Genomic DNA, 14,026 nt, shown 5'->3' on the forward strand with positions numbered 1-14,026 from the left:
AAGACCTTAAAATTTAAGATGGTTTCCATGTTTATAGACGGGAATAAATTCTTCTTCAAATTGAAATATTATATCAATGTTAACATTTACAGTTGAAAAATTTAAAAATGATAGGATCACAACCTTTCAGATGGTTTCAAAGAAAGCAGGTTTAAAAATTGGAGGTCACATGCTTCTATCGTAGAATACTTTTCTGATCATACTGCAAAAATTGCAATTTTGGTCTTATCTCGTTGTATTTTGTATTCCATAATTTATATATCTTTTTTAAACTTCATACTATGTGGAATACATTTATTTTTGGAGGTTCAAAAGCTCACATATTAGGATGGCTTCATTTCTGGCAAAATTTGAGTAGAAGCTTCATCTATTTGATACTTCTTGAAAAAAAATGGTATATCTAAATAAATCTTATCTTATATTATCATCTTTAATGGAACACACCTGTGTATTTGTGCCCACGTCCAGCGTAACGGGCAAGCACTGATGAGGCTTAATTCCAGCTAAGGCAGTATACAAGGACAATTTTCCAATGGGGATTCCCATTCCATGTGCACCTAGGTCTCCAAGGCCAAGAATTCGTTCACCATCTGTGACCACGACTGCACGAATGTCGTGTTCTGGCCAATTCTTCAGAACATCATAAACGTGGCCTTTATCGTGGATACTGATAAAAAGTCCTCTGGGTCTACGATAGATGAGACCAAACTTCTGACATGCGAGTCCCACAGTTGGTGTGTAAACTAGAGGCATCATTTTTTCTACATCTTCTCCCAAAAAGCGGTAGAATAACTTCTCGTTACGATCCTGAAGAAATGTAATAGAAATTCTATACAAAAGAATTTCTTATCGCACAATCAATTACATAATTTTACATGTTATTCCTATTACTTATTTCATAGGAAAACTGGAAAAGTAATTATTTGAATTCTTACAGTGACCGAAGGATGATTAAAAAAACTGGTAAAAATTTTCATTAATTGTTAATGACCAATTCTGAGGAATTTAATATATAAATTAGTCTGACTTTTAAATTTTAAACTTCAAAATTGTCTTCACTGAAACAAATGGGCAGTTGATCGAACCTACTTGGTTGTTTTAAATATACCACTGCTAATTAATTTTTTGGCAAAGCCATATTTTTGGTTCATAGTTTTTCAATTTAAAATTTTTACAAATTGATTGCTTAAATATTGAGAATTCAATTTCTTAATAATAAATGTGCAATTGATAAGGATTTAAATTCAAGGACAAACAATGCTGCAACTCTTAATTCAAACAGAGCGTTTCAAACTTAAAATTGCTCACTTTTTCAACTTTTAATGTGAAATGTTACAATTTGGCATTTTTCAATTGAAAACGGTGTAGAGGCCAGTCATAAATTAAAAAAGAATTTTGTTTGGATCGGTGAGAAGTCAAAAATTTATAAACTTAAACTTTTTACGTAATTTATTAACTACATCTTAACATTAAATATTGAATTTGCTTAATTTCAACTACCTCAATTTAGAATATTTCGAATTGTAATGGTTCAAAAAAATGTTCAATGTTAAAAACTCGAATTTAAAAAATGTTCATTTCAAATTATTTCAATTTTTAGGCTAAAATTGCTAATATGCAGAAAAATTTAATTTAAATTTGTTCATTTTTCAATTAATCAGTTTTTAGCGTTAAATTTGATAATTGTGGAAACTTCTAAATTGAAATTGACCAACTATATACCTAAATGAATTTTGAATTATCAACGTCTTCAATTGGAAATACTTTGTTTTGAACGCTTCCAACTAAAAATTTGCCCATTTTTAGTCCTGATTTAATCTGACTTGATTGAAAAATGTATATAGTTTTCAATTTTAATTATTAATTTTATGAGTTTTTTGAATTAGAAAGTATATCCCTAATAATAATATTCTTTTTGATTTAAAATTACTAAATTTCCAGATTGTGTATTAAGCAAGTAAATTTTTTAACACTTCATCTAAAATTGAAGCGAGGAATGCTAGGCGGTGCTAAGTCCAATCAACCTAATTTTATACATTTTTTTTTTTTGTAGTTAGATGGATTTGTTTCGTAACGAGTGTATGAAAATTAGATTATGCTACATTTGTAATGTAATAATCTGATGCAAATGGCAGTGAACTTAGCACCGTTTACCTTTCCCTAGCAGTTTAAATCAAAGTAGTTTACGAATCACTAAGAAAACCATATGAAATATATATTTTTATTTATTTCACTGAAATAGCTGTAAAAGGGTAAGAAAGTATGATTTTTGAAGAAAACTCAATTTCGTCAAAAAGTGGACAAACCAAGGTGTATCTTTCCCTGCTTCAAATTTTAACTAATACTGTTAGCCTAAGTTTTAAATTGAAAGGTGTGAAATTATTTCTATTTAAACCCCATATGGAAATACATAGTAAGAAGGACGGGAGAAGAAAAAAAAAGAATAACTAAAAGTGAATACGTCACTTTTAGTTACATATTACATTTTACTTTCAAATATAATTCCATGATTTCCGGAGTTGCAAATTTATATGCTTTCAAATTTAAATGCTTTTTAATTTAAGAATTCTCAAATTGAACCAATTAAAATTCACTGCTGTGAAAATAAAAATGGGACTTACGAACTAGAAAAAGGTAAGGCATCAAAATAGAATTCAATAATAATTTGTTGTTCGTTCTGGAATGAACAAGCACTTTATGCCCGAGTTATTCTTATGAGTCAACTTTCAAGTTCCATGACAAGCAAATTTTGCAGGTATTAAAAACGAAATTAAAAATCGAGTTACATCATAATGACGAGTCCTTGTACATAAAGAACAATGACAGTAAAGAAATGTTGACATTACGTTCTACTTTTAGTAAAAGTAATAGCCAAAATTTCACGCAAATGACTATATGTAGGGCAAAATACTTCTTTCTAAGGCAAACAAAAATTTCATCAATTTCCAATAAAGTAACTACAGCGAGTACGAGAATATTTTTGGAAGTCTATTTCACAATTTTGTATTTAAAAACATGTAGCAATTTCTACAGATATGAATAAAAAATTTGCAATACCCGATAAATAATTATGTTTATTATTCTGTTTATATCTCAAAATAAATAACCTATGAAATAAAAAATGAAACAATAATTTCTGTACAGTTATATAAAAATTAATGAACAAAGTAAAAGTTTCATGTACAACCCTCATCAACGTAAATTTGAAATTTGACATTCTCATCATTTATGATTGAGAAAGTATTAGAATTGCCTGAAATTTGACATCACAGTTTTTCAACGGATCTCCACACTTCGAGAACTTTGGATGCGCAAATCAAGTTTTCACGATGGCGTCTGTCTGTCCGCCCGGCCATCCGTCCGTAAACACGATACTCTAAAAGAAATGAACGGATCAGATCGATCTTTGGCACACTTTTTTAGGTCCTAAAACAAAGGACGAGTTTGTTAAACAGACATTTTGGATAAAAACTCTACAAGTTAGCGCATTTAAAAATTTTTTGGGACCATTGTTTTATTTTTATTTTTTATTTTATCTACGGCTATTCATAGTGCTCAGAAAGACAAACAGTTTATCCCCATGACTTTTTTTGATAAAAAGAAAATTCTCAGTTATAGCATTTTAAAAATTTTTTAAATCAAACGAAAATCGAAATTTGAAGCAAAACAAAACCTGACATGTAAAAAAGTCAAGAGAAGAAAATCATTGCTTTTTGAAAGCCCTTCAAGATCATCATAACAATTTTATAGATTTTATCGGGAAATCGAAAATTCCCATTTTTATTGCGCAAAAAATAATGAAAAATCAGAAATTCCATTTTTTGGTCAAAGTTTATAGGATACAAAAAAAAGATAAATGAACAAAAATTGTGATCCCAAAAAAATCTACAAATTCGTTAAAAATAACTTCTTGATAGGAAGCGCACTTTTTGTTTTACTCATGAAAAATAACATTAAAGACGCGAGATACGTAAAAAATCGAAAAGAACACTTTTAGGATATTCCGCTTTATCCATAAAAAATAATATGAGAACCTAAATCTTATTCTTAGCATAACAACGCGAGATAGAGAAAAATGTCTGAAAAAGGGATTGTAGTTTTTTAATTATTTTAAGGTGGTTCAGAAAATATAGATTTACAAATTCCTATCAAAAATCAAGAGCGTGACGCGAGTGTCATGATGAGAATGTGTACCTCAAAGCTTAAAAAGCTTTGAGAAACTTAGTCTTTAACTATACTTAATTGAGTAGAAAATTCAGAATACGAAGACGCATATAAATACTGCGATCTAAAAGTGATCTTCTTGATAAAGTTTCATTCAAGCATTCCAAATGCAAAGAATAAATATCTGAGCGCGAAGCGCGAGGTTTAATTATGTCCGAGCACGAAGCGCGAGATACAATAGACGCGCGCCATAGGCGCGCTCAAACTTGTGACCGAAGCGAGCGTCGCTCGATGAGAATGTGCCCGCGAGACGGTCTGATTTTTTATTTAAGTACATGGAGAGAAATTTCGGAAGATTAATTCACGGCACTACTCCTTGATTTTATTACGCTTTGGTACGAGAACTAAGATTTCGGAACACTTGCTTTTAAAGCATACGTCTCGAAGTTTCAGGCATTAGGCCACGCGTCTTTGTTCTCAGGCCTCGCATTCTATGCTTTTAGATCACAGACCCCGAGACTTTAAATCACGTAAAAATTGCAGCTCTAAACTCACGTGCTTCCGTGAATTAATCTCTAGAAATTTCCCTCCGTGTACTATTTTCAAAAGATTTTTAATTTTTTCAATGAAAAATGACCTAAAACTTTTCGCATAAACTAGGATTTATGTATGGATACTAACCAGTAAACTTATAAGATAAATATATTTGGAGAGGTCATCTGTATAGCGATCCAGATTCAGTCGACAAAGTTCCAGTTGTTCATCTTGAGTTTTCACAGCCGCTGGAAGAAGACCATGGATCCCAAGAGTTTGCCTCTCTTCGATTGAAAAGGCCATTCCCTAAAGAAAAAAAAATAATTCAAATAAACTTCAGTTGTAAGCAGTGGCGTAGCCAGGATTTTTTCGGGGGGGGGGGGGGGGGGGGCTTCGATTTTTTTTCGGAGGGGGCTTCGGGTTTTAGTATAAGCAAACAGTGGGGGGAAAGGGAATTGAATAATGAAAATACTTAATTTCGTAAGGGGCTTGAGCCCCCAAGCCACCCTCGCGGCTACGCCACTGGTTGTAAAATTGCAATTGTGCTTATGAATTATAAATACACTGTGTACATTAAAATTAAAAAATATATTTTTTGACAGAAAAATCTTATGAGGTCAACCTCTTATCAAAATCTTATGAGGTCAACCCTGAACTGACACTGTTGGTACCAATATCCGTAACTGGCAAACTAGGTTTAGATCCCAACGCGTTCAAATGAGTTTTGCGCAGCCGGTATCTCATTGTTTTTTGCACCAAAAAAAGATCTAATGTAGTTTAGGGTATGTTTTTTAAAGTCAAATGCTTCCAAAAAAGGTATTTACTTTTCAAAATGAAACCTCGATTTTTTAGTAAAACCAAACATCATATTTTTCAATATTCAAATTAATTTTTTTGTGTTAAAATGCAGCATGAGCAACAGACCAATTTAGACTTTCTGCACGGAGAAAAAGATATCGCACAATGATATCGCAAAACCTCTTCTTTGAAATAAAGCGCAATATGATAACGCACAAGCAGGTTCCGGAGCTTTTTATAAAAGGCTATAGGATATTATAATGCACTAACATCGCCTAGACACTACTAGAACCCTCGTACATATAATATAATAAAATAATAATATAATTAAAATCTTGCAATGTACGATATAAAGATTTTACGCTATCATAATGTGACAATTGCGATATATAGCGCAGGAATTACGGTATATATTGCAATTCTTGCGATATCGTTTTCTCCGTGTGCCATCTAAAAAAAAAATGAAACTATGAAATAATGAATAAAAAAATTGTATTTTACTTCCGATGATAAACTTACGTTGGAAATTTATCCAAAATCACAAAAATAATTAGCAAACATTTTTTGAAAAAAATTACTTTTTTGTTCACTGATGGCACACGAGGTAATTAATACCCCTAAAATTTTTGGAGTCTACTTCAAGCGACTGCCCAACGTACACTGACGCATGTCGCTCTGTGCTCACCTATTGTATCTTCAGTTAGTGATGTCAACTACGGGTAAATGTCACCACATAATGGTAAATTTTATCGAATTTAGTACGCTTATTTTGAGCTCAAAGATTTTTTGGGTTAATATTTATCCATAGTGCCAGTTAAAGATTAAAAAGGTTTAAAAAATACCAAATTTACTTAGATTAACAAAATTTTAAGTCCTTACGCCCTCAAATGTCAAATTAAATAGAAAAATGCCCCCAATGTTCTTTTGATCAAATCCTGAAATACTTTTTTTAAGAAAAATAAAATATGGAGAACAATTTTTTCATGTAGCAAAAATGTGAGGTTTTAAACTTTTTAAAGTTTGAAAAATTAACTATTTGAAATTTGTTAAACTTTACAAACTTTGGTACTCGAAATATACTATATTTTAACATTTAAAAACTTTAAACTTATTTGTTTTTTTTTCTTTTAAAAAACACCTCCAGTTTTTTCTTTTTTAAGTTTTAAAGATCATATAATTTAAAAGTCTGGCTCCAGTTCAAAAAAATGTCAGATAAAAAATGGGGATTATTATTTTCTTAAAATGTATAAATTTAGGGAGTAAGACTTTAAAAGAAAAATGAAGTATGTAAATGAGTCAACTAATTTCGAGAAATAAGTGGAAGAAGTATTTACATTTTCTTAAAATCGATTAATTGACACTAAAAATTATTTATATAGTACTATCACGGTGAGCGAGCAGAAAAGGCATCAATCAGCTTAATCTTAGCCTGGCTCACACCTCAGGTAATGTGAACGGTGTATGATCGCAAAGAATTTAAAAGTAAAAACTAACCTTCTGAGTAAAATGAATGACTTCAGTGGTATAAAATTTTTCTTATTTATCAAACATGCCTATATACTAATAATAAACCCACTTAAGTCATTAATTTTATTCAGAAATCTAGTTTTACTAAAATTATCTAGTTTTTACTTAAAAAAATGTATTACGTTTATAATACAGTCGACTCTGCCCGTACCGACCGGCTTCAGGGAACAGAGAGTTAAAACAGAAATAGGGCGTGGCTTCTGTCCGAACCTGTAGACAAAACCCTTAGAAAAAACTTCAAAATTAAAACATTGCTTACTGTTTCTATGAGAGAGATCTTACGTAAGATTCCGCATTGGACGTTTAACCCTAAATTAAGCAGGCTGGAGGGGGGCAATAAAACGTAATGTCAATGTTAAAATTACATACACTTAATATAGGAAAAGCCTTACAAAGGGGGAAGAGGATTCTCAAAAATTATAGTTTTAAATCTAGTCGCCACTTCAAGTACAACTATCACGTCACCATAAAATATTTTTCAGTAGATTAAAGGTTTTTTGTCTCTTTCGATAGAAATCTACTTTCAGCAAAAAAAGAGAGGGGGGGTGGGTTAAACATTTCTTACGGATACTTATAGAAGGGAATGGAGGGGGTTCCAATTTTTAAAAAAATTCTTACGTAATACTTGAACACCCACAAGGCAAAAAGCTTTCAACTTTGAGCTATTAATACTGAAAATTGAATTGAATAACTATTATAAAGAAAAGATAATGTTATTTATGGAAGAATTTCTTATGAAATTCGTCTAATGGAAAAATTTAAGTTTTTCAAAGATCTTAAGGGGTTAAATCACTGTAGAGCACGAAAAAGTATGTGATGTTTTTTTGGCTCAATAAAGAGATCAATCAAAATTTTGTAAAATGGAAGTTATAATAGTAATAATAAAGTACAGAGAATATTTTTTGCAAATTCGCTCATGACAAAATGATGGCAGCGCAGCATTTCTCCGTCGGCGCCTTTTTTTACATTCTCATCATTTATGATTGAGAAAGTATTAGAATTGTCGGAAATTTGACATCACACTTTTTCAACGGATCTCCACGTTTCGAGACCCCCTGAATCCGAAAATCAGGTTTTCACGATGGCGTCTCTCTGACTGTCCGTCCGGCCGTCCGTCCGTAAACAAGATAACTCTCGAAAAATTTGAACGAATCAAATCCATCTTTGGCACACTTTTTCTAGGTCCTAAAAGAAAGGACGAGTTCGGTAACCAGCAATTTTTGATAAAAATTCAAAAAGTGAGCGCATTTTGAAAATTTTTAAGACCACTTTTTCTGAATTTGAAAATTCTATGTACGGATATTTGTAGTATTGAAAAAAATAAACAATTTATCCTAATGACTTTTTCCGATAAAAAGAAAATTCTCAGAGTTACGGCGTTTAAAAAATTTTTTTAATCAACCGAAAATCAAAATTTGAAGCCGAAAAACGCACGATATGAAAAAAGTCAAAATAAGAAAAACATTTCTTTATAAAATCCCTACAAGATTATCATAACACATTTCTGGATTTTCTTCAAAAATCGAAAATTCAAAGTTTGATTGCACAAAAAATAATGGAATATAAAACATTCCATTTTGTGGACAAACTAGTTAGGATACAAAAAAAGATGAATTAACAAAAATGGTTATCCCAAAAAAAAAATCTACAATTTAGTTAAGAATCCGTTCTTGATAGGACGCGTACTTTTTGTTTTATTCGTGAAAAATAACGTTGAAAAAAGTAAGATAAAAAAAAATGTGTAGAAAAACGACGAAAGTTACGAGAAAAAAAATCCAACAAAACCTGTTTACAAATGTCTGTCGGAAATCGAGGGCGCAGCGCGAGTGTCACGATGAGAATGTGTACGTCAAAGCCTACAGAGCTTTGAGAAACTTAATCTTTGACTATACTTAATTAAGTAGACAATTCAGAATATGAAGACGCATATAAATATTGCCATCTAAAAGAGATCTTTTTGATCAAGTTTTTTTCAAGCATTCCAAATGCAAAGAATAAATATCCGAGTGCGAAGCGCGAGGTGTAATTATGTTCGAGCGCGAAGCGCGAGATGCAGCCGTCGCGCGCCCTAGGCGCGCTCAAACTTGCGAGCCGCGCGCCCAGCGCGCGATGAGAATGTACCCGCGAAGCGGGCAGATTTTTGTTAAGGTGTCCACGGACGGGTACCTACCTCCCGCAATTTTTGACCTGGCTCAAAAAACCAAAGTTTTTTCGATTCTATAGAGCAACAGCAAGAGACGAGGGTAGGTTTTCCCCCGATATATTGATTTTTTGCGACATGGTGCGATCGGTGAGAATTTGTTCGAGTTATGTTTCCAGTTAGTTCAAAATAGTTGGTTTAGAGAAATACGCGTTTAAAGTTTTAAATACTCTAAAATCACGGTGGCATATACCTGAGAGGCATTGTAGCAGAATTGAAAATTTGGTCATTTAGGCATTTTTCCGCCCTCCATCTTTTGGTATATAATTTTTAAGACCCTAAAACACCTTTTAAGCAAAAAAAAATTCTACAGTGTTTTAACCCCTTAATGAAAATCTCAGTCTTTTTGTTTTGATGAAAAAGTCAGTTGAACTCAGAATATCTCGATGTATTTGATCGATGCTGCGTGCACATTTTTTTAGTAATAACGCATATGTTTCGAGATAGAAAGCAGATCGGTTTGTAAAAATTTTCAATTACTAGTGGAATTTTGTAATTTTTCAAATTCTAGCAAAAACTTTACTTTTATATTCTAGTAAACTTTGTTGGTCATTGTCTGCAACTTTCAACAATGTAAAAACAAATAATGGAAACAAATAGACTAAAATCGATTAGACCTACTTGAAAAAGTCTATTTAAAATCATACAATCTATTACATTCAATATGAAAATAATTTTAATTTAATTTAATCTGATTCAAAATTGTGAAAGTAAATACAAAACTGGGATATGCTATGACTTATAAAAACCAATAACCAGTTATATGAAAATGTCTGAAAAGAATTTTTTCCTTTGATTCGAATTGCGTAATAAACTGAGTAAGAGAAGCAAAGTATATCCGGAGGTAATAAATTCTGCGATCTGTATCGAATTCGCCGAAGGACTAAGAATAATTGATCTTTGATGCCTCAGGGACTATGTCATTGCCAGCATTGCCAACATCTTTCAATTCAAAGGTTTTTAAAATTAAATTTTATCAGAAAAAATACATCTTCAAAGAAAATATGATCTTTTTTTGGCAATGATTGTGAAATTGTAACACAGAAAAACAGAAGTGAATTTTTATTTCCAGCAACTTTCAAGTGGGTCAAGTTGATTTTTCCGGCATCGAAGCAAAAGAAGATACAATAGATTTGACATGGCAACTATACTTAATAGGGTAAGTAAATCTTACCACGTGGCGGTAATTTTTGTCGTAGTTAAATATTACTCTGGAATCGGGGTAAGGATTGCACTTTGTTTTTTATTTGAAATTAATCATTCATTATGACCACACTTTGATGCATAAACAATACTGTTTATTCATCAAAGTATGGTCATTTTCAATGGAACGACAAAACCTCTAGCATAAAATATATTGAAAATGAAAAAAGTTGGTTAGACTTATAATAATATCCAAATTAAAACAACGCATCTTGCGTTTGAAATAATTGGCACATAAAACGTTATGAAATGAAAGTATGTAATTTGTACATGAGAGATTGAAGTTAACGAACCAGTTTATTTGGTGAAATTCAACGGAATTTCTGAAACTAATTAAAGTTTGGTCGGATGTCGGATCCAACGTAGATCCTAATAGTTCCGACGTAGAAACGTCGATTATTGGGATCGCATAGATGTGATTTACCGAGGTTTTACTGGGAGCCGGTGTAAATTTCATAGATGACACTTGCTCCCAATAGGACCCAGCGGTGGTTGTTTAACTTTTTTAAATATATATTGATTCATTCTCCATGTCAAGCCTAATGGAAAAAGTATCATGCAGGGCCGAAGAAGGGGAGAGTTCCTGAAAAATGTATCACATTTTGTGAATGACTCTATAGATAACATCGCGCTCGATGTTGTATTTATCTTGCGCTTCGCGCTCGATTGTACATTTATCTCGCGCTTCACGCTCGATTATGTATTTACCTTGGGCTACGCTCTCGGTCTTTATATTTTCGCACATTCTTGCGCAAACATTTTAAAATTAAGACTCAAAACATCCACCACTGTAATTTTGTAATTGTGAATTCTCTTTCGTTAAAATAGAGTTTGAGGGCACTTACGGGACGCGACTGATGGCAATCGCACTCCGCACTTGGTCTTTGCATTTCTTCCGCATTCGGGCACAGACCTTTTAAAATCAAAGGTGAACGGACCGACAACTGTAATTGTGTGAATTTGAACTCTCTTTTGTTAAAGCTCTTTTGGCTTTAACGAGCATTTGTATTTGTTTCTTATTTTGCTTTAAATTGTATTCTAAGCTGCCCTGAAACATGTATCGTTTCAATAAATGTATATCATTACAATTCATAATATGCATAAAAATTGAATCATACTAATTCTTATTTCCTTGCTTTTCTAATTTTTTATTTTTAATGTTTTTTACGATTAAATAAAAACTACTGCGCATCTGTATAGGGTCTAATACAGGAACCTATATAGGGTCCTATATAGGAGCCTATATCCTCTTTCGTCTTTTCTGTGCTTCTTCCAAAAAGTTCATTTTTGCATTTTTTATCTTATTTTTTACGATTAAAAGAAGATCTACTCGTCCAATCGAAAAATGATTAATAATAAATTTATAGATCTTTTTAAGCGAATAACTTTTGTCTGGTAATTTAAGTTCATACCTTCTGTCGTTTTTTCAAACAAATTTAATATTTTTATTTTGAATGATATTTTTTGCGACTAAAGCAAAAACTACGTGCCCTATCAAAAATTATAGCTTTTTTTTGAATGAACAATTTTTGTCTCATTTTTTTTGTAGCTTATATCGAAAAGTGATTCATTATAAATTTGTGGTTCTTTCAAGGGCGCGCATTTTGAGCTTTTTCATTTTTTCGTATCTTGCATAATTTGACCAAAAAATGGAATTTTTGAATTTTTCATTATTCATCAACGTTTTTCTTCTCTTGAATTTTTTTCATATCATGCGTTATTTGGCTTAAAATGTTCAATTTAGTTTGTTTTTTGGATTTCGAAAATGCTGTAACTTTGATAATTTTCTTTTTATAGAAAAAAGTCATCAGGGTAAACTGTTTGTGTTTCAGAGTACTATGAATAACCGTTCATGGAATTTTAAAATCTTGGAAAAATGTGGTTTCAAAAAGTTGAGGTACGATCAAATTACGAATTTTCAATTTTTCGACCAAATCAAAAAAGTTGTTATGGCTATCTTGTAGGGCTTTCAAAAATCAACGTTTTTCTTCTCTTGACTTTTTTTCATAGCATGCATTGTTTGACTTCAATGTTCATTTTAGTTTGTTTTTTTGGATTTAGAAAATGCTCTAACTCTGATAATTTTCTTTTCATAGAAAAAAGTCATTAGGATAAATTGTTTGGGTTTCTGATTACTATGAATAACCGGTCATAGAATTTTAAAATCTTGAAAAAATGTGGTTTCAAAAAGTTGAGGTACGATCAAATTTTGATTTTTCAACTTTCGACCAAATCAAAAAATCTATTATCACGATCTTGTAGGGCTTTCAAAAATCAACGTTTTTCTTCTCTTGACTTTTTTTGACAGCATGCGTTGTTTGGCTGCAAATGTTTCTGTAGTTTCTGTAATAGTTTCTGTAGAAGTACCAAAATATTTTGGTTATTTTAATAAAACTTTTCTCTTATTTTTTTTATTTGATAAAATCAAAGCTAACAGCCAAAGAAAAATAACGGGCTCTATATAATACACAGTTTTGCTAAATAACATGTATAACGTTTGAGAGATTTAAAAACATCTACTTTTTGGGCCTCCTTTAGCTTATGTAACACGTACAGTAGGTTAAAATTTTAGCAGCTTGATTCAAGAGGCGACTGTATTTCTTAAACCAAGTTAATTTTTCTGCTAGGTAAACAAAAATGTTGTTAAAAGAATCGAAATATTGTTAGGGTATAACAACATATTTTGTTGGTTCTATATATAGCGACCCAATCGTTTTGTTGTCTGAATCATAAATTGGTTCAGAAATGGTGAAATTGTAGAATAATTAGAATAAGCGATTATTCCCATTATTTTCCACATTGTTCATTCGTGTGTCATATATGCTTAATCTGTATTACAAAGACTGCAAGAAATCGTGGTAATCATCAAAAGAGAAAAGAAGTCTGTCAATGACTTACGGAATGAAAGTTCAGGCAATATCAACTATACTCATCAAACATTAAAAAATTAGTACGTAAACAATTTTATCTCCTATATTTTCAACAAATCAAGCCTGATAAAAAATCTAGACATCTATTAGACTTTCCAAACCATTTCACACACACACACAAATTATATTGGAAAAATTGTTCGCAAAAAAACGTGACTTGGATATCATAATTGAAAGCCCTTTAGCTCTCAAATTTAAATAAATTCATAGAATAATCAAGGTGGTGATTCATGCAAAAAGGTTCTCTAAAACTTTACCTCCTGCAGTTTTGAAAATAAATGATTGAATCATTGAAATCGTGATAAAAATGAGGTTATCAAAGCAAACAAATTTACACTAAAAAAATGCAGTCAAAATCATAAGAATTTTGAGATTAATACGAATATACAAAAATAATGTGTAGTCCCCCCATCCCTCTCAGAATCCTTACGTAATACTTGATTGACTGACACTTCAACAATTTTTCAGAAAAGATAATAATCGTTCTCAAAATGCTAATTTTCAATGTAGATAAACATAAAACTACGTTTCTATGATTCATTAGTGCTTAATAGTAATGGCATATATAACCAGACATTTTTTGGAGTGTTAGAATTTTCATTGGAAAATGTCAGTAGATGTATAGTATTCCTGAAAATAAAACCAAGAATCCAACGTCCAAATTTGGATA

General features: G+C 31.5%; 1 protein-coding gene across 2 annotated transcripts in view; it reads right to left on the reverse strand.

Annotated features, from left to right (window-relative positions):
* LOC117177498 (NADP-dependent malic enzyme-like) overlaps positions 1 to 14,026 on the reverse strand; it is a 32,095-nt gene that overhangs the window by 2,581 nt on the left and 15,488 nt on the right. The window contains exons 2-3 of one of the 2 annotated variants that reach the window (XM_033368239.1): positions 4,846 to 5,004; positions 445 to 807 (exon numbers count right to left, since the gene is read on the reverse strand). In XM_033368239.1, the coding sequence (XP_033224130.1) occupies positions 445 to 807; positions 4,846 to 5,004 (522 nt within the window). The remainder of the gene's footprint in view (positions 1 to 444; positions 808 to 4,845; positions 5,005 to 14,026) is intronic. The other variant, XM_033368240.1, reaches the window with a different exon arrangement.

This window comes from Belonocnema kinseyi, chromosome 7, assembly GCF_010883055.1.
Source record: "Belonocnema kinseyi isolate 2016_QV_RU_SX_M_011 chromosome 7, B_treatae_v1, whole genome shotgun sequence".
Lineage (NCBI taxonomy): Eukaryota > Metazoa > Arthropoda > Insecta > Hymenoptera > Cynipidae > Belonocnema > Belonocnema kinseyi.